This window comes from Camelus ferus, chromosome X (assembly GCF_009834535.1).
Source record: "Camelus ferus isolate YT-003-E chromosome X, BCGSAC_Cfer_1.0, whole genome shotgun sequence".
NCBI classification, from domain to species: Eukaryota; Metazoa; Chordata; class Mammalia; order Artiodactyla; family Camelidae; genus Camelus; species Camelus ferus.
Window position 1 is genome coordinate 25,235,003 of NC_045732.1, and position 27,905 is coordinate 25,262,907.

A 27,905-nucleotide genomic window follows, 5' to 3' on the forward strand; every position below is an offset into this window, starting at 1 on the left:
ACTGGGACAAGTTTCGTCAAGCGGAAGGTGAGAGAATGTGAATGGGGCAGTAGATGGGCCTCCTGGGCTGGGTCCCTTCCTGCCACCTGGCCATCTAAGCCCCATCAGGCACTCGCTGTGTGTGTGACCTTGGGCGAGGGGATTTGCTGAGGGAGCACCTCAGTTTGCCCATCTGGAAATAGGCATGAGAACCACACACCCCTCTCTGGAAAGCGACGATGTGCATAACAAGCATGACGCAGTGCCTGGCACAGAGGTAAGTACTCAATAAATACTAATTTTAGGGGAGGAAGTAAAGCATTCTGTTTTAAGCACATTGACTCGGGAGCTGGACTGTCTTGTTTGTCTCCTCCTAGCTGTGTGAGCCTTTCGGTGTCTCAGTTTCCCTCATGTTCAAAGTGAGGTAATAAGAGGGCCGCCCCCACAGGGTTGTTGTAAAGTTTATATGACCTACTAGGTGCACAGTATCTGGCCCATAGGAAAACATCAGGGCTGCGGTATGCTCAGTGGCAGAGCACATGCCCACCATGCATGAGGTCCTGGGTCCAATCCCCAGTACCTGCACCTAAAAAAAAACAGATACATGTTTGCTGATACGTTCATTCACTCAGCAGATGTTTGCTGAGCACCTACTACGTGCCAAGAACAATTTTGGAGGGCGTGGAGTCCAAGCAGTAGGTACGTTTCAAGCAGTAAACACATTTTGATGCTCGAGTTGGACAGACAGATGAGGAACATGTTTATGGTGTTCAGGCGGTGATAAGTGTGCTGCAGAAGGAAAACATAGTCCAGTAAGAGGGTTGGGGGGTGCGTGGGTGCTGGCCCAGAGAGGTTGCTCTTTCTTGTGCAGGGTGGTAAGGGAGTGAGCCAGGGGGAAATCTGGGGGAAGACCGCCCTGGGCAGGGGGAACAGCCAGTGCAAAGGTCCTGGGGGAGGAACGTGCCTGGCGTATTTGAGGAGCCGTGAGGGGGGCCAGTGTGGCTGGAGCAGAGTGAGTAAGGGGGTGAGGGGGAGGAGATAAGTCCATAGATGACAGGCGGCCCAGTTGTATAGGATTCTTTGCCCACCTGCCTAATAATAATGTTATCCCAAATAATTTGGCTAATGAATTAACTGGACCTTTATCACGTTTGGACCCTCCCCCTGAGGATCTGAAAAAAGCTCTGGCCCTTCTTCCCAGAAAAATGCATTCCCAATTTTTCACACAAAATTCAGAGTGTTCCCAGATGCCTCTGCAACCCAGGCCATGACTCGCCCCACTCCAGTGCTGTCTGCTTGCCCTCTGCTCTCCTGCGCAGGTCCTGGACAAGCACGGGGACATCTGTGGGCGGGAGTGGATCGCCGAGCTGCTGGGCATGGATCTGTCCACGCTGGAGATCACAGCGCACAGTGAACGCAAGCCTGAGCCACCGCCGGGGCTGCTTATCTGGTGAGCCAGGGGTGATCCTGCCCAGGCCAGGGGCAGGCAGGGGAGGTGGCCAGGGTCTGACCCTCCGGCATCTGGCCATCCCTCTTCCCTCCACCTGACAGGCTCATGTCCATCGGCGTCAAGTACCAGATCTGGAAGTTCGGGGTCATCTTCACCGACAATGTGAGGAGGGGACTTGTAGGTGGGGGAGGGACCTGCAGGAGAAGGGCCCTGGGAGGGTTGGGGGCTCCAGCACCAGGGAGCCCTGACCAGGGACTGAGTCCTGAGCCTCTGTGCACCTCTGTTCCTCGGGCACCCTCTGAACACCCGCCCAAGGCTCCTTGTCCCCTAGAATGCTCTTGGATTTCCAGACTACGTCCTGCAGAGGGCTCCTCAACCCCACCCAGGATGGCTTCTCACCCAGAGTGCTCCATTGTTCTAGAGTGTTCCTGATCCCTCAAGTAATCCCAAGCCAGCGATGGCACCCTGACCCCCCAGAGCGCACCTGACCCTCTTGAATGTTCCGGGGGCTCCCCGAGCTCTCCTTGACCCTCAGGAATGCTCTCTGACCCTGACTCTGTGTGCCCACAGTCTTTCCTGAACCTGGGCTGGTACATGGTGATGTCCCTCCTGGGGCACTACAACAACTTCTTTTTCGCTGCTCACCTCCTGGACATTGCCATGGGGGGTCAAGACGCTGCGCACCATCCTCTCCTCCGTCACCCACGATGGGAAACAGGTGTGGAGAGGAACTGCCTGAGGGATGTGAGCCGGGCAGGGCCAAGCATGGCAGTCTGAGCAAGGGTGGAGGGGTGAGGGCTGGGCGGCCAGGGTGAGGAGGGGCCAGGCGAGTAGGCTGAGCCAGGGTGGGTGTGGGTCGTGAGGCCCCAGCAGGGAGAGCCACCTGGGTAGCAGCAGGGTCAGGAGCCCGAAGGCTGGGCAAGGTGGAGGGGCCGGCTGAACATGGCGCTGACCCGCCCATTGCCTGCCCCCAGCTGGTGATGACCGTGGGCCTCCTGGCGGTGGTGCTCTACCTGTACACCGTGGTGGCCTTCAACTTCTTCCGCAAGCTCTACAACAAGAGCGAGGACGAGGACGAGCCTGACATGAAGTGTGACAACATGATGACGGTGAGCCCTTCCCCCCCAACGCTCTTGGGCAACTTCCGACCACCCCTGACCCTCAGGTTTCCCATCTGCCAAGGGGCTTAGGAACAGTGCCTACCTTGTAGGCTTATCGTGAGGGTTCAGTGAGCTGATACTTGTGAGGTACTTCGAACAGTGCTCAATAAACGTTAGCCACTGTTGTCGTATTATTTGAGCTTTTAAAGCTGTTATTATTGGAAAGGTGCTCAGGCACAGTGCCTGACTTACAAGCTACATGTTTTGGGGTTGGCTACTCAGCTTCCCCTATGCTCTGGTGTCCTCACCTGTGAAATGAGTGTATAATAACAGTGCCTACATCCTAGGATGGCTTTTAGGACGTAGTGATGCTCCCTGATCATCTAAGAATTAATAGTAGTAGAACACTGCCTGGTAGGGATTAAGGATTCCATAGAGGTGAGCTATTGTCATCATTATCTGTAATTAAAAGTTTCACCCAAAGAATGCTATGCAGGTTTCATTTTTTTCTCTTCTAGTCTACTAGAGATGATCATAACCAAATTGAGTTTCTCCTACTAGAGGCATGGGCCACATTTAAATGAATTGTCCCAGGGCTTTATCTCAGAAGATGGCCTGTAATCAGGCACCGTGCTCCTGGGACCTATCCAGCTCCTCAGCCTGACGTTTGAGCCCCACCACCCAGACCTGGCCTTGCCACTCAGCCTTGTTCCCTCCAGTCACTGGTCTTAGCCCTTACCTAAGACAACTAGGTTCTCCCACTTCCCAGGGACACAAAAAGGATAGTGTAAAATCTTTCCCACATGCCAGGCAGACCATGTTCCTCTCTCTTCTCAGAACTTCCTCTTGGTTCCCCAGTGCCTTCAGCATGGCTTATGAATAGCCAGGGAATAGCTAGCCTGGCCTGAGTCTAACCACAGTCCTTCTTGCTTTTTGCTCTCTGGCTGCCTGGTGCCCCTCAGTTCCCCTAAGATCATGTATTTCCTCCCAACCCAAGCCCTTTGCATCTGACGGTCTCTCTGCCCCACCTCCACCTCAGACCCTGAGTACAAATACCCCTTCCCTTGATGCCTCACCTTTCAACTTAAGTGCTGCCTCCTACAGGAAGCCCTCCTTGACCATCGGCTGGACCTCATTCCTCTTGCTGTTCTTGCTCACGGGAGCTCTACTTTCCAGCTTCACTGACCCTCTTTCACTTCCTCACAGGAACGAGATGTCTTCTTTCCTCCCCAGTGGTGACGTTGCATGTGTGGTTTTCCCTGCCTGGAACACTCTCTTCCACCTAACATTTCCTTCAAGTTCCAGTTCACACATGTCCCTGCTTCTAGGAAGCCTTGCCTGATCACCCAGGCTTTGTGAGGCTTTCAGAGCTTCAGCGCTTCCTGTACTCCCACTATCTCGCCCCCGATTACACTGTGCTTTCCCCGTCCCAGCCCTCAGCCCTCTGCCTGAGCTGTCCCTGTCACAACCCTGATCATTTCTGGGCTGTCACTGTCTGATGCCATGTGAGGGCGGAGCCCAGGGCTGTCTCAGCCATTACTGTGAGTCTCCTGCCCCACTAGCCCAGGGTCCCGTAGGTACTTTGTGAATACCGAATGACTGAATGCATGACTAATGTGCTTCTCACCTTGCCCCCACAGTGTTACCTGTTTCACATGTACGTGGGTGTCCGAGCTGGTGGGGGCATTGGGGACGAGATTGAGGACCCAGCAGGTGATGAATATGAGCTGTACCGGGTGGTCTTCGACATCACCTTCTTCTTCTTTGTCATCGTCATCCTGCTGGCCATCATCCAGGGTCAGTGCTGGTCGGGGTTGTGGGAGTGGGGATGCCCAGAGGCAGACTAGCTCCTCTGAGATTGCAGGCCCGGGATCTGGTTGACCTGGCTCTGTTTCTCCCTACTGTGAGACTTTGGGCAAGTTACCTCTCTGAACCTCAGTTTCTCCATCTGTAAAATGGGGATATTAATTATACTAGTCTTACAGGGTCGTTGTGAGAAATAAGTCAATTCATAGGTAGTAAGGGTCTCATGCTAAGTGCTCAATAAATGCTAGGTATTACTTTCAAGCAGCAGGGTGAGATTAGGGAGATGAGAGATTAGGGAATGGGAGGCAAGGCTCAGAAGGGGGTAGCCAGAAGAAGGAGCAGTCTGAATTTGGTCAGAGATTAGGCACTGACTTGCACCCTGCCTCCCCAGGTCTGATCACTGACGCTCTTGGTGAGCTCTGAGACCAACAACAGCAAGTGAGGGACGATATGGAGGTAGGCCATATCAGGGGGCGATCCAGAGGGATTACAGGACCCTGGGGGGGTCAAATGGGCCTCGACTCTGATGCTTCCTGCCACCCACAGACCAAGTGCTTCATCTGCGGCATCAGCATTGGCAGCGATGACTTTGATACGACACTGCATGGTTTCAAGACCCACATGCTAGAGGAGCACAACCTGGCCAATTACATGTGAGTGTGGGCCCGCTGGCTAATCAGGAGGGTGGGGCCGTGGCCGGGAACATCCGGGGAGGGGATACCGGGCTTTGGTCAGTTAGGAAAGGGCTGTGGCTTCCATGTGGGTGGGTTCTCAGCCAGCCAATCAGGAGAAGGTAAGTAAGGCTGGTTCTGACCTATCTCTCACAGCCCTTCCAACCCCAGGTTTTTCCTGAAGTGTCTGATAAACAAGGATGAGACAGAACACACGGGTCAGGTAAGGGGGTGTTAATGGGAGAAAAATGGGCAAGGACATGGAGAATTTTAATAAAAGTTCAATCAGCAGGTGGCAGTAAAAAGCTCAGATCTTATCAAGCATTTGAAGATGTGACCAACCAACTCTTCCCCAAACCCAACCCCTAGGAGTCTTATGTCTGGAAGATGTACCAAGAGAGATGTTGGGATGTCTCCCCTGCTGGTGATTGTTTCCGCAAGCAGTATGAGGACCAGCTTAGCTGAGACACCCACAGCTGGCCCTTCACTCACACTTCAAGTGCCCTATTCTTACAGCAAGCCCCTTAGTCCCCAAATCCCTCCTCCCAAGGCTGCTGGGGGAGAGGTGACCATGTGCTGTAGAAATAAAGTCTGTGCTACATCCCTGATGTTGTACTGGATCGTTGAATTTGGCGGGGGGGTTCAGTAGGCATCCAGGAATTCGGCCCTCCTCCCCTCCCCCCAGAAAACCAAGATGACAGCAGAGGATAAAATCACAGTTTATTGGGAGACACAGGCATGTCATGTCCACTATATTGTGTCCACTGGGGAGGGAAGGGGGTGCAGAGACTGATTCCAAACACCCACCCCCAACCCCAGGGACTCATTCCTGGATATAGAGGTTGCTGGGGGCAGTAGGATCATCTGCTGGGTGTGTCTCCACTACCACAGGCCTGGGGAAGTAAGAGAAAAATCATTTACTCATTCATTTATTCATTTATTCATTCATTCATTCATTCATACACTCACAAAAGAGACTACAGAGGGTGTGCCAGCACAATGCTCGGCTTCAGCAGTGCGAGAGCAGGCACGGCTCCTGCTCTCGGGGAGCTCAGTCTGGAGCAGCAGCCCAACATGAATCAGTGAATGACGTGAGTGCTGGGTACTAGGATGTGGCAGGGGCTCCAGGGTTGAGTTGGGGTGAGGTTAGGGGTGAAGGGTTGGTGGGGAGGAGAGTGGGGGCTGGTGTGGGAGGGTCAGGGTTAGGGTGAAGGTAGGTGGGTACTGAGTGTCCAGCCAGGGGTCACGGCTGAGTGGTGGAAGGAAAGCAGGGGCTGAGGTTGGGGTCATGGATGGTGGGGCTGGGTGGGGTCTGAGGCGCTCTCTCACATGTCCACGTTGTCGTAGTCATCTTCGGACTCTGACAGGTTCCTCCTGAGGAGGGACAGGCGTGATCCTCGGGCGGTCCCCACACATATCCCAGCCCCCCTCCCATGCTGAGGGTCCCTGACCTAGGACTGCTGCTCTTGAAGCCTCCAGGGGGTTGTAAGCGAGCCTGTGGGATAGGAAAGAGTCAGCAGTGGCCCAGGGGGAGGGGAGGGCGGTGGGGCAGTGGGGAGGCATCTCACCGTGTCAGCTGTGGGTCTGGACTACATGCCTCTGAGCTTCCTGAACTCCATGTGCCGCCATGGGGGTTGGGGTGGGGTGGTATGCAGGTGACACACAGTGAGCTGGGGACATGGATTCGGGAATAGAAAGAATAGAAGTGGGGTGGGGGAGTGGTCTGCAGCCAGGATCTTAGGAGTAGAGCTGTCCCTTCAGGGGAGGGATCTTGGTTTACAGGGGTCTCATTTTGGGGTCAAGATTTGTGATCAGGATGATGGGGGCTCAACATGGTTATAGAGTGTTTGTTTTTAGATTCCACTTGGGTATCTGGGATCAGAACAAGGTTTCTGAGGTCTCTGGGAGTCCTGGTGGTTATAGGAAATCTTATGGGGTCCGTGTGCAGAGCAGAGAGGTAGGGGTCTCTAGAATCATTTCGTAGATGAGGTTCTCTGGGGCCTCTTGTGGGATCAGATGGTAATGGGGGGCCTCTGAGGGTCTATTTAGAAGCGAGAAGGGTCTCTGGGGTCTCTGGCAATCTGATGAGGGGGTTACAAGGGTCTCCAAAGCTTAAGGATTCTCTACTGACGACAGCAGTCCGCATCTGGGATCCCCACAGAGCTGGATCGATGGGTGGATCGGATCCGCCGAGGGATGGCGGGGGGTAGCTGGGCAGAGCGGCAGCCGCATCGGGCCCACCTGCCTCCAGCAGCCCAGTCTGGAGCCCTCGGCTCTCCCGTAACCTCTGTGCCCCCAGCTCTGTGCCAAGCCCCCCATGCTCCCTGGCTTTTCTCTTTCTAAGAGAGGCAACAAATGGACACCCCAGGCAGGGGAGCAGCCTGAGCAAAGGTGGGGACCGTCCAGTGCTTTTGTCATCCGAGCAAGGCCCACTCACCTCAGGCTCCTCATCTTCAATCTCGCCAACAGCTGCCCCCTTCCCTGGGTTCCTCAGTTTGTCAAGAAGCTCTAGGATCAGGCCTCTGTTTAGCCCGGGCTGGGTCACCAGTTTATGCTGGGGGTGGGAGGAGGAGGCGGTCAGCAGACAGAGGGCTGGGCTGCAGGGAGAGGGCTGGCACAGGGGCTTGAGAACCCATCTAAGGGAATCTGGCGGTGAAGGTGCCAATAGAGGAAGAAGGCGGGGAAGTCTGGGCAGCTGCCACCTGGGGGATTCTGAGGTGTCTGAAGGGATCAGACGAATTCAGAGAAGTTGGAGAATGCCAGAGGTGTCTCGGGTGTCCCCTGGAATTCCAGAGAACCCCCAGGAATGGGTCCTGAAGCCGTTGGCAACTTGTGAGGTTTTAGAACTCAGCATATCTTGGGGGAAAGGTCTGGGGTACAGTTTGGAGGGTCTTGGAAGGCGGAGCCCTGGGGATTTCAGAGGGAGCAGGGACTTTGAAAGGGCCATAGGCATTCTGTGGAATAAAATCATCAGTGTTCTAGGGAGCCGAGGGAGGCCCTGGGGGGTTCCCACAGGGGGTGAGTTTGGGAAGGCTGCTCAGGGAGGGGAGGTTTACACTGAGCATCTTGGTGGCGCCAGGTCATTTCTTGGCGCTCTTGGTGAGGGTGACTTTGACGAAGATGTGGAAGGCAGCCGACCTTGGGAAGAAAAAGGCAAGTACTCGGGGAGGGTACAGTTGAAGTGTTAGAGCGCATGCTTAGAATGCAGGAGGCCCTAGGTTCAACCCCTTCCTCTAAAAGTAAATAAATAAATAAATAAATAACCCCCCCTAAAGGCAAGTTCTGGGATGAGGGGACCAGAGACCCTCCCATCAGACCATCAGCCCTGACTCTGCCCTCTCTCCCCCGCCTTCCCATGACTCTCTCCTACCATTTGCCTTTTTCCTTTAGCCGAGGAGGCTGATAGCCACTCTTGGTCATGAGGAAGAGAACTCTAGAAAGCAAGGACAGAACATGGGATTCAGACTTCCCAGTGGAGGTCAGATCTCACGATGTGAGGGACCCCCGATGGCACTGAGGTCAGCAGAGAGCAGTGAGGGACAGGAGGAGAATGAGGGGTAGGTTTTACGATGCATAGGACGCCACTTCCAGGGGATGCTGCTCATCATGTTACAGAGTTCCAGAAGTCTCAGGGGAGCCTCAAGACAGGACTCCCTGCATTGGGGGCTCCTGGTGTGGACTGGAGAAAATGCTTTCTGGGTTGAGGTTCTCGGGTTGGGCTCGAAGGGAGAGGGATCCCCTGTAGGGGGGTCTTGATGTGGGGAAGCAGGCGGGGGTTGGTGTTCAGGGTCAGAGTCGAGTGGGATCTCTGGGACCAGGTGGACCTGCCACACCTGCCTACCTGAGAGGGTGAACGTCAAAGAGGGGTGGCTGTAGCTCGGCTAATTCAATGGCTGTGATGCCCAGTGACCAGATGTCACACAGCTTGTTGTATCCCCCCTTCAGGGCCACGGCCGCCACTTCCGGAGCCATCCTAGAGGCAGAGACCCTCAGAGAGCCAGGGCATGAGCTTTCTGGGGAGACCAGGGAACATATTGTCATGTCTGAATGAATGAATCTCAGATGGTTGGGGAGAACCCTGCCCAGTGTTCTAAATATTAGTGAATGTTCCAGACAGGCTTCAGTCGCCCAGACTGCACATAAAAACTGAGTGATGGGGACCCTTAGAATGAATAACAGCATTTATTGAAACTAAAAATCCCAAGACTTCCAGATTCAGAATCCACAATGTCCAGCCTGAGCCTTGATATTCCACCGGTTTTATTTTAGAATACATCATCCTTGCTCCTTAGATGACAAGTCTTGCCTTGTTGCCATTTACACTTCAAAATGTAGGCTACTTCTTGGAGGAAATATTGTTAATTATTTGCCAGTAGGAAAAGAAATAGTGTTAAAGTAAATATATGCTGTCAAGCTGTCAATAATTATTTAATGCCACTGTGTACAAGCTATGAGCCCTGTCAATTTGCTCTGAATGAATTAGGCAAAGACAGAACCTACATTTGCAGAGTTTCTGGAGTAGTCACATTAATACATAATTACAACATACAATATAATAATATAAATTCGAGATAGGGAGGTGGGCAAAACTCCCACCGAAACCAAATCCAAAACAAAAACAGAAGATAGGTTTGAATCAACTGTGAGCAATAATTTTTATTCTAAAACCAGTTGGGAAATAGAGGAAAGGCTATTACCTTCCTGGGAAGGGAGGGAGGGACATTGCCAGAGAATCGGATATTTATGAGTTTCTCCTCTGTTCCAGACCCTTTATATCCTTCAAGAACTTTTGAAGTTATTTTTTGCCTCACATTTCATAGATGAAGACACCAAGACTCAAGAAAATTGAGGCAAAATTCCCTCAAGGGTAAAGTCCTGGAAGTTTCCACAACTGAGCCCCAGATAGTTTTGTCTTTGAAGGCCATTCGTTTTGAGATTCCTTAGAAACCCCACCCAGAGCCGACAGAAATGTACCCATTAGCTGTAGGGCAATGTGAGAGACGACTGCATCGCTGCAACTATTGTTTCTATTTTATATCATCTAGTTTATAAAAAACAAGTTCTGCTCTCCGTTTCTATTATTCCTTGAAATAGCTGTGGAATAAGTAAGGAAGGATTCTTTAAGAAAACGAAGAAACACAGCTTTGGAGGATTTTAGGGCAAGACCCTCTAAAACAGCAACATGGCTGCTATTTGTTCCTTTGGCCATTGAGCCAAATCTTCTACCGAGATCTACTGTCGGGTGTGAAGACCTACTTTTTGCTGCCTCAAAATAGAGGGAATCAGGCCTGACTCAATAAATGCCAGCTATTATTATTATTGTTGTTATTAATACTCAGTCATGTTATAAAACAAGCCCAGTTTTAAGCTATTGAAAGTTTTGTTTTGCTAAAGTATTTATTCTTCAAAAGTTTTTTTTTGGGGGGAGGAGGTAATTAGGCTTGTTTGTTTGTTTAATGGAGGCACTGGAGATTGAAACCAGAAGAGTTGGAATCACTTTTTTATCAGAAGGATGCTGGGAATGATTGGAGAACTTGACGACGCTCTGGAAAGATTCCCTTTTGCCCTGCTCCATCCTTTCCTCTGTTTTGATTTCTGCATGGCTGTCTTCTTCCTTGGCTCTCATCACTCCTGTTCAATCTAAACCTTTCCACGTGGCCTTCCAAACACCATTTCATGGTGTCCTCAGTCTCCTCACAGAATGATTGCACGTGTTGGGAAAGGCAGTCTCCTACATGTAGTCTTTTGACCCCCACTTGGCTGCCTGAGAACAGCCCTTGGGGTTGGAACACTTCCTTACCGAAAGATAGAGAGTCCTCACAGTTGGTGATGAGCTTAGTACCTTGTATGGGAAGATCGCTCTCTGTTTCAGACTCAGCATGTGCTCCTTTGTTCTGCTTTAGTGGGCATGTCATGTGGTGCCTGGCTGACCCAACTCCTATATCTTGGTTCTTCTGCACAAGAAAGGTGCTTGCCAGTCAGGAGGGGTCTTCTGGCCTTTCCTGGCTGTCACTGGGAGACTGACATTCACTCCGAAAGCTGCTCTTGCTGTCTCTTCTCTATGTGACTAAGGCGTTGTGTCCAGTGCTGGACTATATTGTTTTCCTTAACAATTCTGATATCAAGATGCAGTGGGCAGAAGTATTGGGACTTAGATTCCCCATAGCAGGCAACAGATGGCACTTGCTTGACCCTTGTAGCTGGCCCTCCAAAGCTATTGCTCTTCCTGCAGCTCTCCCCAGGGGCTGCACCTTCTCTACCTACCTACTCATTCAGGGTTGGGTGTTGGGATTGGCTTCCTAAGTGAAGATTCTGATCTCCATTGCTGGACGTTTGCATTCTTTTGTCCCCGTTCCTCTGAAGCTTAGGTTGTCTAGCTGCCTCGCCCAGGAGTTTTCTTGTTGCTCTCCTTGGATTCACTGTCCATGCCATTGTCCACTGAATATTTGATAGCTGGCTCACAGCATTAGTTTCTACCCTGCTGTCATTGTGTGAAAAAGGAAGACCTACACAACAAATAGATCTCTTCCTGTCTTGACCTCAGTGAATTTCATTTACATCCCATTTAGCCACTTACTCTCATGAAAATAACCTATCACCACTTAGAATAGCTTCTCCTATGAAATCTTAAAAATTTGTACATCTGAACTTTTCACTAATGCCCTATATAGCTCTTGTAGTTCTCTGCTTTCATTTTCCCACCTCCCTTTTTCTTTGATCTCATGGAGACCTTGGGTTCCATGACAGCTCTAGTTTATTCTCAATGCTCTTATTATCGACCACATATCTATCAATAATTTCCTTAAATGTCAATGGACTATATAGCCCAATCAAAAGACAGAGAGCTCCTTATCCATAGACTATCACTTCCTCCACTCTTTTGCCAATATCCTTGGTCATCTTACACCATTGTTCCATTGTATCCACCAAGAAAAACCAAAGTAAATAAGTGAAAGCTTGACAACCCTTTCTGCATGTCATCAGAGCTTTAAATCTGGGTCTCTGTAGCCCTAGAGATACTCTCATTCCCTTAGCTGGGTCCCACTACAGATTCACGATTTCCATCGTTAGCTGGCTGTCCACATTGATTCTTGCTGTTCACTTCAGCATCTGTGTACATCTCCACTCTGCTCAAACTTATTACTCCACCATCTCTTCGTTCACTTTGTATCCAACTCTGCCTACTACTGCGCCTCTCACAAGAGAAAATAGAAACCAACTTCTTCAGCTTCTGCAACCACACCTGTATGAGAACTTTTGGCCTGTCTGAATAGAAGGTATACCTTCTTGTAGCTAAAACTAAGCTTTTCACCCATACTCCAGATGCCAGTGATTCCTGACTTCTTAGGAATTACATTTTCTAATATTTGTCTGCTCTCCTGTGCCCCATCTGATCAACTCAACAAAACCCCCAAACCCTTTCTTGACAGTTTGTTCCCTTTTTTAGTCACTGTACTCTTTCTGTTACCGGGAAAAGGAAAATAAGAATTACCTCAGTTCTTAGTCACCCCCCCAAAAAAAAGAATTTTTGACAAGAGACGAAAAACATGATATAAGCAAGATTTTTATTAGTGAAGTTAAAAAAAATAGTGAAAGATAGCACACTTAGAGAACTAGGAGCGGGCCAATCCAAGAGAGGAAACATGGCCCTGTTCCTTTGTTCTGCCTGTTTTTATATCCTGGTTTTGTGATTGATTGATTGATTGATTGATTGATTGATTGATTGACAACTCAGGTTCCCTGTGCTCTGGCATGCCCATCTTTTGGGCAGGTTCATTGGGTCAAGTTATACCAGGGCTCCCTCCCATGTGCAGCTGCAGTGCTTTTACTGGCCCTCATTTAGAGAAAGTAAAAATTTCTGGATTGTTCCTTTCTCCTTCCCCTCCCCCTGCCCATTGCTCATTTCTATCTAAACTACCTAACATTTCTTTCCTTTCTTAGCCAAACTTCATGTTGACGTTACTTGTATCTAATTGCTGCACTGCCTTATATCCCATTAACCCCTCAACCCACGGAGACATTTAAAGTTGTTCCTAGAGTTGGTTCTGACCTTCTCAGCATTGAAGACAAGACAGTAGAAACAGGGACCCTGTTTTCAATGACTGTTAAAAGGAAATTTATGTTCAACAAGACAGAAAAAAGGTACTGCACCTGAATTTCAAAAAAGGAAGTGATTGGAAACATTATAATAGGGACGTTGATCAGTAGTATAGGTATTATTTTATAGAGCATAAAGAAATATTCTGCATTTATATTCATTGTTTCAACTGGACAATACTGAGTGTCACACTTAGCACTCTGCTGAGAGCCCTCAAAACCACCTGTTTGTACTTTTGAGAGGAAAACTATACATAGGTACCATAATCAGATCTGCAGGCGGGAAGTTTTAATTTTGAAAACTGAAAAATCTAGTAAGTATGTAAAATCTCTCCCCACCTTGGTTGAAGAATCAGACTACCAGAAGAAAGGAAATAAACTTCCTCAACAAACAAGAAGTTTTGAATTTGTAAAAGTTCATAAAAACATGGAAAAGATATTGGAGAAAAATTAAGGGCAGGGATTATCAGTTGCCTGCAGCTTAATTCATAATATTTATTCATTTGTGTGTGTGTGAATAAAAGTGAAATAAGAATTTATTTAGTAAAAATATTTAATATTTATATTTTTAAAAAATAACGAGTAGTACATGATTCATTATTTAAAAGCTTGAAGTTATAAATGTTGAAATTTGTAGGTGGAAGTGGCAAAATGTTCAGGAGGGAAGGTTGACGGGGGCTAGCCATGACTTTGCTTAGGAATATTTTGGGGATAAATGCACACACAAAAAAATGGAGACAGACATCCGAATGCCAATTGATTAAGGTCCCATGAGAAATAACAGTCGGAGCACTGGAATACGCAGTGTCTGCATCCTCACCGGTGGTCATAAGTATGGAAGCCAAATTTTTCTTTGCAGCGTAAGAAACAAAGCTAAAGATGAGGTCACAGAAAGTCCCTCAACTAAACTAGATGAACAAATCTTCAACCTTGCGGAATTGCTTTACTCCTGGGATCAGGATATTTGAAATCTAATGGCAAACATTTGCTTTGACAGGGCTGTGTAGCTATTGTTGATATTTCATATCTGTCCATCATCTTTATTTATCCTTCATTGTAATGTTCCATCAATAGCCACTTGCTCTTTGTATCTCTGGGTAGCAGTATTATAGTCTGTGTTGCAGTTTTGGCAACTGACGTACGCCCGGATTGTCTGGGGCAGTGATTCTCGATGCTGGCTACACGTTAGGATCACCTGGAGAACTCTTAAATATATCAATTTAATCAATTAAATCAAAAGCCCAGGGATTGGGGCTCAGGCGTTGGCAAGTTTCAGAAACTCCCCAGGTGATTCTAATATGTAGCCAGGGTTGGAAACCCTGGGCTAGAGCATTGGAGAGGGCTGCTTATTTAATCTTTTTGTTTTTTCCCCCCAGGGTTGACTAAGTTAAATCTCTTTCTAGCACATTTCTGTGTTTATTTTCAGAAGGCAGTCTATTTCTGTATTTCCAAGTTCTTGGGGATATCTCTTTGTAGCCTCAAAGAACAGTCAATAGACAAGTGCTCTACTTTAAGATGATTTAATTTTGCCAAGTTAGGGCTTTTTATTGCTCTTTTTCAATATTTGAATGTGCAGTGTTTCTCAACCTTGACTGCATTTGTCTGCCCCTGACTGCAGCTAGGAAACTTTAAAAAAAATATCAATGCCCTGGTAGAGTCACATCCCTAGAAATTCTAATCAAATTGGTCTAGGGTGCAGCCTGGACATTGGGATTTTTAGAGAGACTCCCCAGGTCATATGGTAATAGACTCTTAGCAGAAAAGTCTTGTAAATATATTCAAGATCAGTAAACGACCTGATAGGTAAATGATATGCCTAATCTCTGGTCAAACTGAGGCTGAAAACCCAGCAGTTCCACTGGCAGCCAGCCAACCTGGGCTGCATGTGGGAACTGCCTGGGATCAGGGAGCTTTTAAAACTACTGATGCCCATGCCCTAGCCCTAGCAATTATGATGTAATTAGTCTGCCAAATAGCTTGGATTTCAGAACCCTTGAAGGCTTTCCAGGGGATTCTGGTACACAGCAAAGGTTGAGAACCACAATTTAGCCTTGCCTACCAAACACGTGGCCTATTTAGTCAGTTTCAGTAGTTTAAGTCATATGAAAGTTTTTAAGGGTAACTGCACATGCATTTCATCTACCAGAGCCCTCAATGACTTAATAAGTTGATGGTATATTCTTGCTTCCTCTCCCCAACCACAATATGTGTTATTTCAGAATTAAAGGACTGAACTGTGAAAACTGAATGTGGGATGGAACCCTATTACTTTGAGTTACTTATTCTTCATACCTCTGTTACAGAATTTTGGCTTCCTTTGGTCTGATTTCTGTCGTATTGAATGCAAGTTTCTAAAGGGCAAGCCCAATTTTTTTGACTTGTTTAATTGACCATTTAACACCCATATATATCTTTTCATATTTCAATTCACTTATTATCTTTCTAGATTTCAGTTAGACTTAAATAGCTGCTGATTCAATTCCCACTAAGGCTGAATCTCAGAACCCACTGGCCACACAGTGGTATAGGTTGTAGGGGAGGAAAAGCTTTTTCCTCTCTCCTTCTTGGTTCTTTGGCTGGTCTAGTAATTAAATTAGCATAAGACAGATTAACAAGAATAGAACAAATTTAATTACGTACATCTTTGGGAACCCCAAAGAGATGAGACCCAAGAGTAAGTGAGGCAGTTGAGGCTTACATACCATCCTGAGCTAAGGACTGGGATAGGGCCCTGGGGCTTCGGAGGGGAAGAGGTAATTCACAGGATGATGAGAAGAGTGGGTGTTTGGTAGTTAGATGTTTGCCTCGCTGTACACTTGGGTTGCTCAGATAAAAATTTCTCTCTGACAGTAGCTCTTTCTCTGAGCCAGGTCCTCTATATTCATTCTTTTAGGCAGTTTGTGGGGAGTGCTAAAAAGCCCATCCTGAGTCTTTGGGGGCTTAATTGTCTTCAGCTGAAAATAATCCACATGCCAAAGTGGCACATTTGGGGGAGGCTCCTCGTGAACTCCTTCGAGGTGAAGCCATGTTTGAGCTAGGCCTCATTTTTACCTCTCTGAGAAAAGTGTCATTAAGACCATTGCTGAGCAGGCTTTGCAGAGACTGTGCTTCTTCCTTGAAAAAGAGTCTCTTTTGAAAGGAAAACTCATGCGTTTAACTAGTGACAATAAAGTAGAGGAGATGATATTGATTTTTTGGAACCAACACACAGTTTTTATTACAGTTCAACAAAATTGCCAATATCCTTCTTAAAGAAAGCATTTTAATAAAATTGACTTCCTTGGTGGAGAAATGGTGCCAGTTTTTCATTTGCAAACAGTTGCCACTGGGGGTCACCATTACAATAGCTAAGCTTTGCCAGCAGCTCTGAAGCTGTGACTGCGACTTGCCTAAAACGAGGGGGAAGATGGGGGAAGGATTAATATCTTTCCAGCAGCTTCTTTTCCTCAGTATCTCAGGGAGGCATTGTTCAGATACAAAGATAAATATTTGTGTTTTGTGGGTAGGATACTCGCCTGGGCTAAGAAGGGATTCAATAAATTGTCTTGTCTGTCTAATAGAGAAGATGATTCTTCATGGTTATAGCTTGTCTCTGAGGTCTGTGCCATCCCTCAGAGAAGGTGATCAATATGCACTTTTCTGCCCTTATTTTTCAAAAATTTAACTAGGATTTGTCTGCAGCATGCTTTAAATCACTCAGCTTTGTTTTCTTTATTTTATGAGGACCACCCCTTACCATCTTACCGTATATGTCAATACGTTGTTTCTGCCTAGAAAATCTCTTCAGCTGTTTGCTTCTTATATATTAAATCACTGCCACTGTCATTACATAAGGGACATCTAATAAATAACCCAACCAAAGCCAGAGGCCCCTAGGGTGGAAATCCACATAGGACACACCAGGCTTTTGGGCCATGAGAGGAAATGTGTGAGCAAATCCTGCGGTGTAGATGTGTGAGGTAGCAGCCCAGGCAGGAGAGGGAGGGTGACAGCAGGTGGCACTCTGATGTGTCTTAAACAGGCCATCTTAACTGCTGGGTGGACTCCACTCATGTTCAACTTCCCGTGAGTAAACCCCTTTTTATAAACCCTCCTGACATTCATTGTTTACTCAGTATGTTTAACATTCATCAAACATTCCCATGGTGGGAGCCATAGTTAAAACAGTGCATAAGGCAGAATTACTGCCGTTAAGACTTTTTTGGGTTGTGACCTGGGCACACAGGGCCTACAACTCAGAAGTACCTTCTCATATGTGGAATCTTAAAAAAAAAAAAAAAGAAAGAAAGAAAAAAGAAGACACTAATGGACTTATGTACAAAACAGAAACAGACTCACAGACATAGTAAACAAACTTATGGTTATGGGGGTGGGGAAGAGGGTGGGAAAGGATAAATTGGGAGTTTAAGATTTGCAGATACTACTATATATAAAATAGATAAACAACAGATTTCTCCTTATAGCACAGGGAACTATATTCAATATCTTGTAGTACCCTAAAATGAGAAAGAATATGAAAAGGAATTTATGTGTGTATATGTATAACTGAACCATTATGCTGTACACCAGAAATTGACACATTGTAACTGACTATACTTCAGTTAAAAAAAAAAAGAAGTATCTCCTCACTCGCATTCACTGTCTTGAAATTTCTAATACTATTTTTGGGGGACTGGGTAGTTAGGTTTGTTTTAGTTCGTATAAACTTTTTTTTTTTTTCAATAGAAGTATTGCAGATTGAACCTAGAACCTCGTGCATGCTAAGCACACACTCTACCACTGAGCTAGACCCTCCCCACCCCCATTACTTTTGAAACAAGGGTCCCTGCATTTTCATTTTGCTTTGGCCTGGCAAATTATATAGCTGGTCCTGAATACCTTGAAGAGGGTTCCCACTGTAGCGGGGAGACAAAGGAATAAAGTATAATGAGTAATAGAATGCTAATATTAAATAAGTGGTCTATTAGCGATATGAACAAAATATTAAGGAAAGAATGTTATTCTGTCTTCAGGGAAGAGGAGCGAATTGAGGAAGGTTTCATTCGTGATTCAAATACTAATAAGTACTTACTATGTTCAGGGCAGTGCTAAATGGTTCAGAGGATTCAAAAATGAATTGGCCATGAATCCTGCCATCCATCACAAGGTAACTCAGTGTATAAAAAACATATATAGGGCAGAATGAATTTGATATGATTAGACAGGATATGTGACTGGGATGGAATATTTATGTGAATGATTCATCTTTCCTACCTTCCTGTTTTCTTTTTCTAATCTAGTCCATGCAGGTCAGCTAAACTAATCTAACACACTCTTTTGATAACTCCCTTTTCCCGAAATACTCATAGGATCCTCATTGCCTCTCCAGATAAAGTCTAGACCCCCTTAGCCTGGCATTCAAGATACCCTGAGATATGGCTTCAGCCCTCATACTTCATAGTTAACTAAATGCTTTATTACTCTCTTAAGTGATTCCTTCCCCTCGGACCAGATTGGGCCATCTGAAGTCCTAATGTGTTAGTTACATTTTGCTATATAACAAATTACCCCGATATTTAGTAGCTTAAAACAAAACAAAACAAAAAAAAAAACCCACATTTGTTATCTCAGTTTCTGTGGATTAGGAATCTGGAAGGAGCTTTGCTGCATGGTTCTGTTCTTGATTTGGCAGGAGAGAGAAGCTGACAGTGTAAAAGGAAGCTGAAACAGAGTCCCAGACATAAATGGGGTTGCACCTCTAGAGAAAGGAGCAAAGATACTACTGAATTCTTAGACATTCTTGGTTGAGTTGAAGCATCCTACTTAGTAAAACACTCCCTCGCTCCCCTGGCAATGCTGGGTGAAGGCACAGGGATCAGTGAATGAGCTATGGAGAAACAAGGGCTTCCCACTTACATTGAGATATTTGGATTTTAGTAGTTACTGCTAGCTTAATACTGTTCTGGATTTTACTTACTCTTCTATAAAGGGTTAACTATATCATTTAGTTTGTGGATGTAGAATTATAAGAACTACTACCTGAATAGGATAGTGACAGAACTCAGGGAGAAACGGATATCCCATGAGAATCATGGACTCTGAAACTGATAAACAGCTTTTACATTGGTTCCCAAAGCCCCTCTCTTGGATGAGTGACTGTTATCTTATGGGGGAAAACAGAATATGTTTGCACTTGTTCAGAGGACAGTTTGAATAAGTTGGTTAGGGCTCATATTTGAGCTCATATTTCTAGGAAGAACACTGGTTCCTGGCAGCTAGTGAAGGTTGAAATGTACTAGATATGTATTTCTGCCATTGTTAAAGATCTGATCAGATCCAGGAACCATAGGCACATCACTGGGACTTCATGTTGACAGGCTCCACTAATCAACTACCCATTAATTCAACTTTGAACCCACCTAATATACCAGTAAGCCTGAATTCTTCCATCTGAGCCATGAAGATAATATGATACTTGTCAAGAAAACCTACAGGTAGAGTTAGAAGAAAACTACAAAGGGGAGAGGCAGAGAGATGATGTCCCCTCACACAAAGGGGCCTATGGGATTATGGGCTCTCTGTCCTTGATCTTGGATATCTGTCTCTTTATCTTTAATTGTCCTGGGAGAAGCTTGTTACCATGGGACTAGAAGTGAAGGTACATTTTCTAAGGAGGAGTTGGCTTTCAAATAATGACCTGAAACTGTTGCACAGTGTTCTGTGACAAACCTCCTGTGGCCCTGCTCTAATTAGAACTCTGGAAATGAAGTTAGTTAGGTGTGGATTAGGATGATGCAGTTGCAAGGTTGGAAGGACTCTGAAAGGGCATCTTGTATAACCCATGTCTGAATTCCTTTTAAAAAGCAGCCTCTGTCACAGAGATTAAATCCACACTTGTACAAGATGCTTAGCGCCAGGGCAGTTTTACTGTACAGAAGTCCTGCCATATATTGAACTGAACTCTTTCTTCCTGTAGCTTCTTCTGTTGGGTTTTTGGGGTTGTAACAAGACAGTTGAGTCTCTTGTAAAACAGTTCTTTAAATTTTTTATATGGCTTGATTCCTAAACACAAGTCACCTAGTACATTTCTGCTTTCTTGATGAAACAGTGAAAAGATCTGACACTTTTTAACTTTCAAACCTAACCCTGCAAAGTAAGATGTGAGTCTATATAACTTCTATCACTCTGCTTCTATTCTTGCCCCTGTGTTATTTTTAACCCTGAAACTGGAGTTTATTTTTTAAATTATTTAATTCATTGAATTTATTTTTAATTAGTTTAATTTAAAAACAAATGTTGATGGGTAATTGACATATCACATATAAGGGGGTCGAGAAGTACAAGTTTCCAAGGGAGTGTATGGCTCGGTGGTAGAGCACATGCTTAACAGGCAAAACGTCCTCGGTTCAATTCCTAGAACCTGCATTAACAATGAAAAAAGGTACAAATTTCCAGTTATTAGAGTTAACTTTAATCAGTTGAAGTCAGATAATTTCATTCCTCTAAAAATCTGTCCAAGGCTTCGCATTTCACACAGAATGCAAAGTCCTCATGATGGCCCAGAAATCCTATATGATCTGTCCCCTGTTACCCCACTGACCTTTTCTCTTATTGTGTCCCCTTTGCCAGCCCCCTGCTCCATCCACACTGACCACCTTGCTGTCTCTGGAACACGCCTCCCCATGAGGGTCCTTACTCTACCTGTCTCTCTCCCAGAACCTTCTTCTCCCTGATATCTCCCTGGTTTACCCTCCTACCCCCCATCTCACCCTTTCAATTACGCCCACCCTTTCCGCCCTGTTCCATGTTGCAAACTGCACCACTGCCCTGCTTCCTGTACTTCAGTTCCCTTTGCCCCTACTCGCCTTAGATTTATCCCTTTAAAATTTTTATTTTTATTTTTAATTTTTTAATTGAAATTGTCAGCCGTGGGAGGCTGGAGAGGGATCCGAGGAGGTGAGCTGCCCAACTGGAAGAAGGCACGAGGAGCCCACATGGAGCAAAACAGCACTTTATTGCAGTACAAGCAGGTGGCGCGCGCGCTCAGGTGTACGCACTTGTCCTTTTATTATGCTAGTGGTGCATGCGTATTGTTTATAATGCTGACTCATGGCACTAGCGCATGCGTATACTTCTTACCTTGCATGTGCAGGTTATTGTGAACTTTGACCTGGGTCCCACGGCCTACTCACTTAAGACTGCCGACAGAAATATAGTCAGTTGACAATGGGGTAATTTCTGGTGTACAGCATAGTGATTCATTTATACATGTATAGATTCCTTTTCATATTCTTTTTCATTATAGGCTATTACAAGGTATTGAATGTACAAGGACCTTGTTGTTTAGACTTACCCTTTTTAACTCTTTATTATTTAATTTGCTTATTATGTCTATTGTTTGTTGTCTCCCATCCCCCCACCCTCGAATGTGAGCTCAATAAGGGAAGGGACCTTCACCTGTTTGGTTCACTAATCTAGCCCGAATACCTAGATTTGTGCCTGGCCAGCACATCATCAGTAAACTTTGAATTTTATTTCATTCTTCTCAGCTCTTTCTTAATGGATCTGGAACTTTTCATTTTGTAGGGTTTTTTTTAGGAGTTAATCCTTGCTTCCTTCTTGAAAATCGTTAAGTGCATCTTCAGGGGCATTTTGACTTTTCTTCATGTTTCCCAGGAGTAATTATTACCTGGGTGTGGGGGTGTTAGATGTTCATATCTATAAATTATTTATGGTAGAAAACATTATGTTCTGAAGTCCTGATTGTAGCATGGACTTTGAAAATGCCAGACCCCACAAGGGTTGGAATCCTAGTCTTATTATTTACTAACTCTGACACTAAGCAAGTGACTTATTTTATTTGAGCTTGAGTTTCTTCATTTATACTAAGAGGAATTAAAATCTGCCTCATAGGGTTTTTGTAAAGTTTAAATGAAATCATATACATAAATCTCCCAACATGGTTCCTAGACCAGTATTTTTAAATTGAATGTGTTTGCAAAATCACCTGAGAGTCTTCTTAAATTGCAGATTCTGACACAGCAGATCTGAGGTGAGGCCCAAAATTGTTTCTAAAAAGCTTCCAGGTGATACTGATGCTACTAGTCCATGGACCACATTCAATTGTTTACTGTTGAGATCCAAGTGCATTTAAAGTGGCTCACACTACTTTACATATTTGGTCTTCAGTTCCTTTTGTTTTATTTTACTTTTTTAATAGAGTTACTGGACTTCATGCATGCTAAGCATGTGCTCTACCATTGAGCTATTACCCCCTTACCCTATTCCCTTTAAATGAAGTTTGTTCTACTCTTTCCAATTTGATGATCATTTTTGCTGATGGAAAGCTGGAAGTAACAGAGGAGAGGTTTTCCTTTCTCATTTGAAATCTGTTCTTAGGACTTAGCTTTTCTTTTTCGTGTCATTTTTCTCATTCCTTTGTCATTTGCAGACTTGATTTTTTGGTCCTTATGTTCATGAGTCCATTCTTTTCCTGGCAATTATCAATGCCTACATGCTTCTTTTTCAGTTTTAAGTGTATGGACTTTTAAGATCTGAATTAGGGAATCCCCTTTGCACAGTCAAGTAACATATCTCCTATAAACCCCAATATCAGAGAGTAACATTTTAAGACAAATTGCTAATGGGCATAGAATTCTGATTTAAAGGGTTTATTAATCACAAAGTTTATCCCTTTTCTCATACACAGACCCCCCCCATTCATTCATTCATATTCTCTCTCTCTGAGAAACTTGTTCTGGTGAGAAGAAAAGTGGGAGGGGATGTAGTCTGTGTAGAACATCCCAGAAACTTCTCTTCCCTTGGGTAGTTTATATAATGCCAGAGATACTGCTTAAATGCCCTTTGCCCGTGGAGCTGCTCTGAGCTGCATTAGCATATCTATTAGTTTGTAGTTTTGAAGATCTGGAATTTTTATTCACTGTTATAATCAATTCAATTCAATTTCACAGACACTTACAGAATTCCTACCTGTGCCAGTCACGGTGTAGCTAACGTTACAAAGATGTGCACGAACCTCCCTCGGGGGTGGGGCAGGACAGACACTTAAAAGAAACAAGTACATTGAAGTATATATAATATGTGCATACGGTACAGAGACAGCAGGCGGGGTGTAGGCTTAAGTGGGGAGAGGGGATGCTCAGGGAAGTCTTCACAAGGGAGGCTTCATTTTTTTATTTGTAAAGAATAAGGGTGAGGCCTTATTTCCATTAGATGGCATTGTAGCCAAGGAGACTAGAAAAACTAGAATTCTGGCTTCACTTGTAATTGGATCATTCCCTCTTCCGTGAGGTTCCTAAGGAAACTATGCTCAAGAGAACAAAAAAGAAGACTATCAAAAGATCATCTTTTTGTTCATTGGATAAATGTTGCTCCCCCAAAGCTGGCTTCCATAAGTAGTGCAGGAACACCTGTCTCTTATTTTCCCCTGGAATCTCAGGCCTCCAGGCCCTCTAAATGACGGGAGCTCTTGATTGGGCAGGGACTACTGTGGGAGGAGGAGAACGCCTCCACTAGGCCCAACAGCTGCGTCGTAGGAGGGTGTGATGGGGAAAACAAAGCAGCCTGCGCCATTTCCTGCAGGAGAGTTCTGGAGGGAGGTGGGAGAGAGGAAGGAGCCTGGAATCAGATCATCTTGCTTCGCCCCTTTGACGGAGGAAGTCGAAGAGAAGTGACCTCTCACCCTGCAGTAGATCGTTTGCCAAGTTGCTCATAATAGTCCCTTCCTGTTGGACATGACTTGGCTGCTCCCTGCAGCACGGAGTGGACTGGATTTCGCCCGCTCTTCTGTCTGGGCCGGCCTGACTTGCTCTGACCAACCCAGGGCGGCCGGCGCGCGTTGTATGCGCTCTGGAGCTGAGGCGGCAGGAGGCTTTGTAGTTTCTTCCGCTCCCTTGGAGCCCTGAGATGGTCGTGTGAAGAAGTCAGGCCAGCCTCCTTGTGGATGATAGGACATGCCGAGGAGAGAGAAGCCAAGCTTGCAAACAACAGGAGCCGCCAGACAGGTGAGTGAAGCCGTAATGGACCATCCCGTCCCTCTGAGGAGCAAGGGCCGCAGAAGCAATGCCCAAATGAGTCCAGACCGAATCACTGAGCCGGAGCATCGGGAGTGGCATTTAGGCCACCCTGATTTGAGGCAGTTTGTTTTACAGCACTAGATAACTGATAGAAACATCTGACAATAGTGGGCTAATTATTGGGCTGGAATCTGACTAATCAGATTTGAAACGCCTTTTCTGGAAGGCCTCTAGGACAAGGCCTGGGCTAAGGGGCTGAGGAAGGAGATAAACCCTCCTCTGCATGGTTACCGGGAGGCTTCACATCCAAGCAACTTTCTAAAAGAGTACCTTTCAATACATAGCTCTTTTGAAATTCTTTGGTAGGTTGGTTTCTTTGATTGTAAGCAATAGCTCAGAACCTTTAACAGCCCCCTCCTCGCCTCACACTTGGCAGTATTAAAGACCAAAGAACTCTGCAAAGTGTTGCTTGAGGGGGTCTTCTTTGCCTGTTCTCTGTTTAAGCCCCCGTTTTCTGTTGCTTTTGACAGCTTTCAGGAACTTGATGTTTCAGCTGTTCTCTGATTTCCACCCTCCCACTTTCAGCAATATAATCACCCTTTGCCATTAGCCTCTCACTCCCCACCTGGGGCTTAGGCTTGCGCGCCCTTAATCCCACAGCGGGTCCTGTCCCCCCTCAACTCTGGGTTCCAGGACGAACCACAGTCTGCTTCCACCTCTCCTTACCAGGTAAGGGGATCTGACCAGACCGTTCTCGACACTCACAACCGAGACTCACCATTATCTTGTCTCAGGCGTCTCTTCCGTTCCTATTAAAATGATACCGTCGTTTTAGACTGTGGAGACAGCATGCAATCTTGGTTATGTCCTCTTTGATGTAGAAAGAAAGTTTTAAACTACTAAATAAAGCTCTTAAAATATTGTTTATTTTGAGGTAGAGTATGTTGAAACCTGGGGCAAGTCTCATTCCTGTTTCAGGGTCTGAAGTTTTCTTAGTTTTCAGTTCTTTCCATGGTTTTTGCACTTCAGTCATCTCTCTGTTCACATGTCACCTCCAGGAAGAATCCTTCCTTAATCACCTACCTTCCCAGCCAGTCTCTAGTCTTTTTTTTTTTTTTTCCCAGTCTCTAGTCTCTTAAGCAGATGAATTTTTTTCCTAGATCTTCTCACTTCCTGACTACATATATATGTATCCATACATACGAATATATGTGTATGTATGTATATATATATTTATTTTTTATTGGCTTATAACATTATATAAGTTTCATGTGCACAATATTATATTTTGACTTCTGTGTACACTACAGCATGTTCACTACCAAAAGTTTAGTTTTTCTATCCATTACTGTACAATCGAACCCCTTTACCTGTGATAACCAGTCCTCTGTTCTCTGTATCTGTGTGTTGTTATTTGGTTTGATTTGTTCATTTATTTGGGGCATTTTGTTTGTTTTTTTATATTCCACACATGAGTGAAATCGTATGGTATTTATCTTTCTCCATCTGATTTATTTCGCTTAGCATAATACCCTCAAGGTCCATCCATGTTGTCACAAATGGCAAGATTTCATCATTTTTATGGCTGGGTAGTATTCCATTGTATTAAAATACACCACATCTTCTTTATCCATTCATCTGTCTATGGACACTTAAGATTGTTTCCATATCTCAGCTATTGTAAATAGTGCTGGGATGAACATTGGGGTGCATGTATCTTTTCAAGTTAATGTTTTCATGTTCTTTGGATCAGTACCCGGAAGTAGAATAGCTGGATCATATGGCAGTTCTGTTCTTAATTTTTTGAGGAACCTCCATACTGTTTCCTGTAGTGGCTGCACCCATTTACATTCCCACCAAAAGTGTATTAGGGTTCCCTTTTCTCCACACCCTCTCCAACACTTACTTCTTACTTTTTTGATAATAGCCATTCTGATAGGTATGAGGTAATATCTCATTATGGTTTTGACTTGCATTTCCCTAATACTTAGTAATATTGAACATCTCTTCATGTGCCTGTTGGTCATCTGTATGTCTTCTTTGGAAAAATGTCTATTTAGCTCCTCTACTTAGTTTTAAAATTGGGTTTGGTTTATTAAGTTTTATTAGTTCTTTATGTATTTTAGATACTAACCCCTTATTGCAATATGATATGCATATATTTTCCCATTTGGTAGGTTGTCTTTTCATTTTGATGATAGTTTCCTTTGCTGTGGTAGAATCTTACTAGTTTGATGTGCCCGTTAATTTTCTTTTGTTTCCCTTGTCTGAGGAGACATATCCAGAAAGATACTACTAAGCCCAATGTCAAATAGCAAACCGCCAATGTTTTCTTCTAGAAGTTTTATGGCTTCAGGTCTTACATAGGATTTCTTCTCCTTCCCCATTGCCTCCTTCTTTGCCTCTGCCTCCTCCTCCTTTTGGTCCTTGATTCTTTCTCCTCTTCTACATGTATCGTTTCTAGATTTCTTTCTTCATGCTTTTCCATATAGTCTGCTCTATTTCCAGCACTTTTAATGCATTCTTCATCTTACTTATGGAGCTCTTCAGCTTCAGAATTCTTGTTTGATTCTTTTTTAGAGTTTCAATCTCTTTGACAAAGTATTCCTTCTGTTCATTCATTTTCTTCCTCTTGTTGAATGCCTTTCTGAGTTTTCTTAAAGTGCCTTGAGTTTCTTCGTGACAACTACTTTGAATTCTTTTCTCATGACAACGATTTTGAATTCTCTACCAGATTAGATTGCAGTATTCCATGACTTTAAGTCTGGTTTCTGGAGAATTGTCTTTTTCTTTTAGTGATACCGTGTTACCATGGTTCTTCATGGTACTTGATGAGTTTTTTCTCTGCTGGTACATTTGAGGTAGTGAACACCTTTCTTAGGTAAAGCTGTTTTTTTTTTTCTTTCTTTTTTTAAACTTGATTTTATTGATTCAACAGGTTAGTAATTAGAGGCTTTTTTCTTTGTTTGTTTTCAAGTAGGTGGCACCCTGGCACAAGTTTTGGTTTGTCTTGCCTGAGTTGATTCTGGTTATATTTGAGAGTCATCACTTCCTGCCCTCCACCACCCGTGTCAGTGGTGTTACCTGGTGCCCTCCTTGACACTGCTTGTGCCTCTGGGGTCCTTGGTGCCTTGCTGCTCCAAATGTTGCTGGTGTTGCCCCCTGGGGCACTGGGATGGTGGACTCCTCTGTGTCTGGGGTCTCGTGGGCTGTAGGCTCTGCTGCAGTGAGGGTAGGTAGGAGGGAGGGAGAGGGCCGGATCACGGGTATCTCTGCCATGATCAGGATTGTTGGGTTTGCAGGCACCGCTGCTGAGTGGAGGCAGTGGGTAGAGTCTCAGGCAGCCCTGTAGATGGATAGGGAGGGTCACAGGCCTTGCTGCTGTTGCTGTCTGCCTGTGGCTGTGAGTGCTGGGAGGCTGGTGTCCTGTACGCTCCTTTCCCTGTTGCTACTAGGTTCTCTGGGGCTATGAGCTCAGCTGCCATGGCTGGGGATCCAGGGTGGTGGCACCTCCTCCACTGTGCCCCCAGTCCTGCCTGCTCGTCGTACTGTAGTCCACCTGCCTTTAGGTGTACAGATGTGTGGAATTCTCTGGCGTCCTGGTGTTCTGGGAGAGGCACCTTTGTTGAATTATAGATGTTTTACTGGTTATAGATTGAAGGGGAGAGACGAAGGGAATATGCCAAATCACCATGATGCTGACATCACTCTCCTATTATATTTTTATTTGTCTACCACAAGGGTAGGATCTTTGCCTTGTTCTCTGCTGTATCTAAAACCTAAAAAA

General features: G+C 45.4%; 2 protein-coding genes and 1 pseudogene across 2 annotated transcripts in view; 2 read left to right on the top strand and 1 right to left on the bottom strand.

The window, feature by feature from the left end:
- Positions 1–218: 218 nt before the first annotated feature.
- Positions 219–5,614, top strand: LOC116662204 (annotated as a pseudogene).
- Positions 5,615–7,875: 2,261 nt separating this feature from the next.
- Positions 7,876–9,026, bottom strand: LOC116661986 (mitogen-activated protein kinase kinase kinase kinase 1-like). The gene is made up of 3 exons (XM_032475056.1): positions 8,848–9,026; positions 8,377–8,439; positions 7,876–8,144 (listed from the first exon to the last, which is right to left on the bottom strand). The coding sequence occupies exons 1-3, from the start codon at positions 8,976–8,978 to the stop codon at positions 8,087–8,089; spliced, it is 252 nt and encodes an 83-aa protein (XP_032330947.1). The 5' UTR covers positions 8,979–9,026; the 3' UTR covers positions 7,876–8,086.
- Positions 9,027–24,045: 15,019 nt separating this feature from the next.
- LOC116662205 (probable ATP-dependent RNA helicase DDX60) overlaps positions 24,046–27,905 on the top strand; it is a 96,878-nt gene continuing 93,018 nt past the window's right edge. The window contains exon 1 of the mRNA XM_032475672.1: positions 24,046–24,106. Within this exon, the coding sequence (XP_032331563.1) occupies positions 24,046–24,106 (61 nt within the window). The remainder of the gene's footprint in view (positions 24,107–27,905) is intronic.

Coding starts and splice junctions, on each gene's coding strand:
- LOC116661986 (XM_032475056.1), bottom strand. CDS start 8,978: ATGGCTCCGGAAGTGGCGGCCGTGGCCCTGAAGGGGGGATACAACAAG. Junction 8,440..8,847: donor TTTGACGTTCACCCTCTCAG/GTAGGCAGGTGT, acceptor CTTGCTTTCTAG/AGTTCTCTTCCTCATGACCA. Junction 8,145..8,376: donor CTAAAGGAAAAAGGCAAATG/GTAGGAGAGAGT, acceptor TTTCTTCCCAAG/GTCGGCTGCCTTCCACATCT.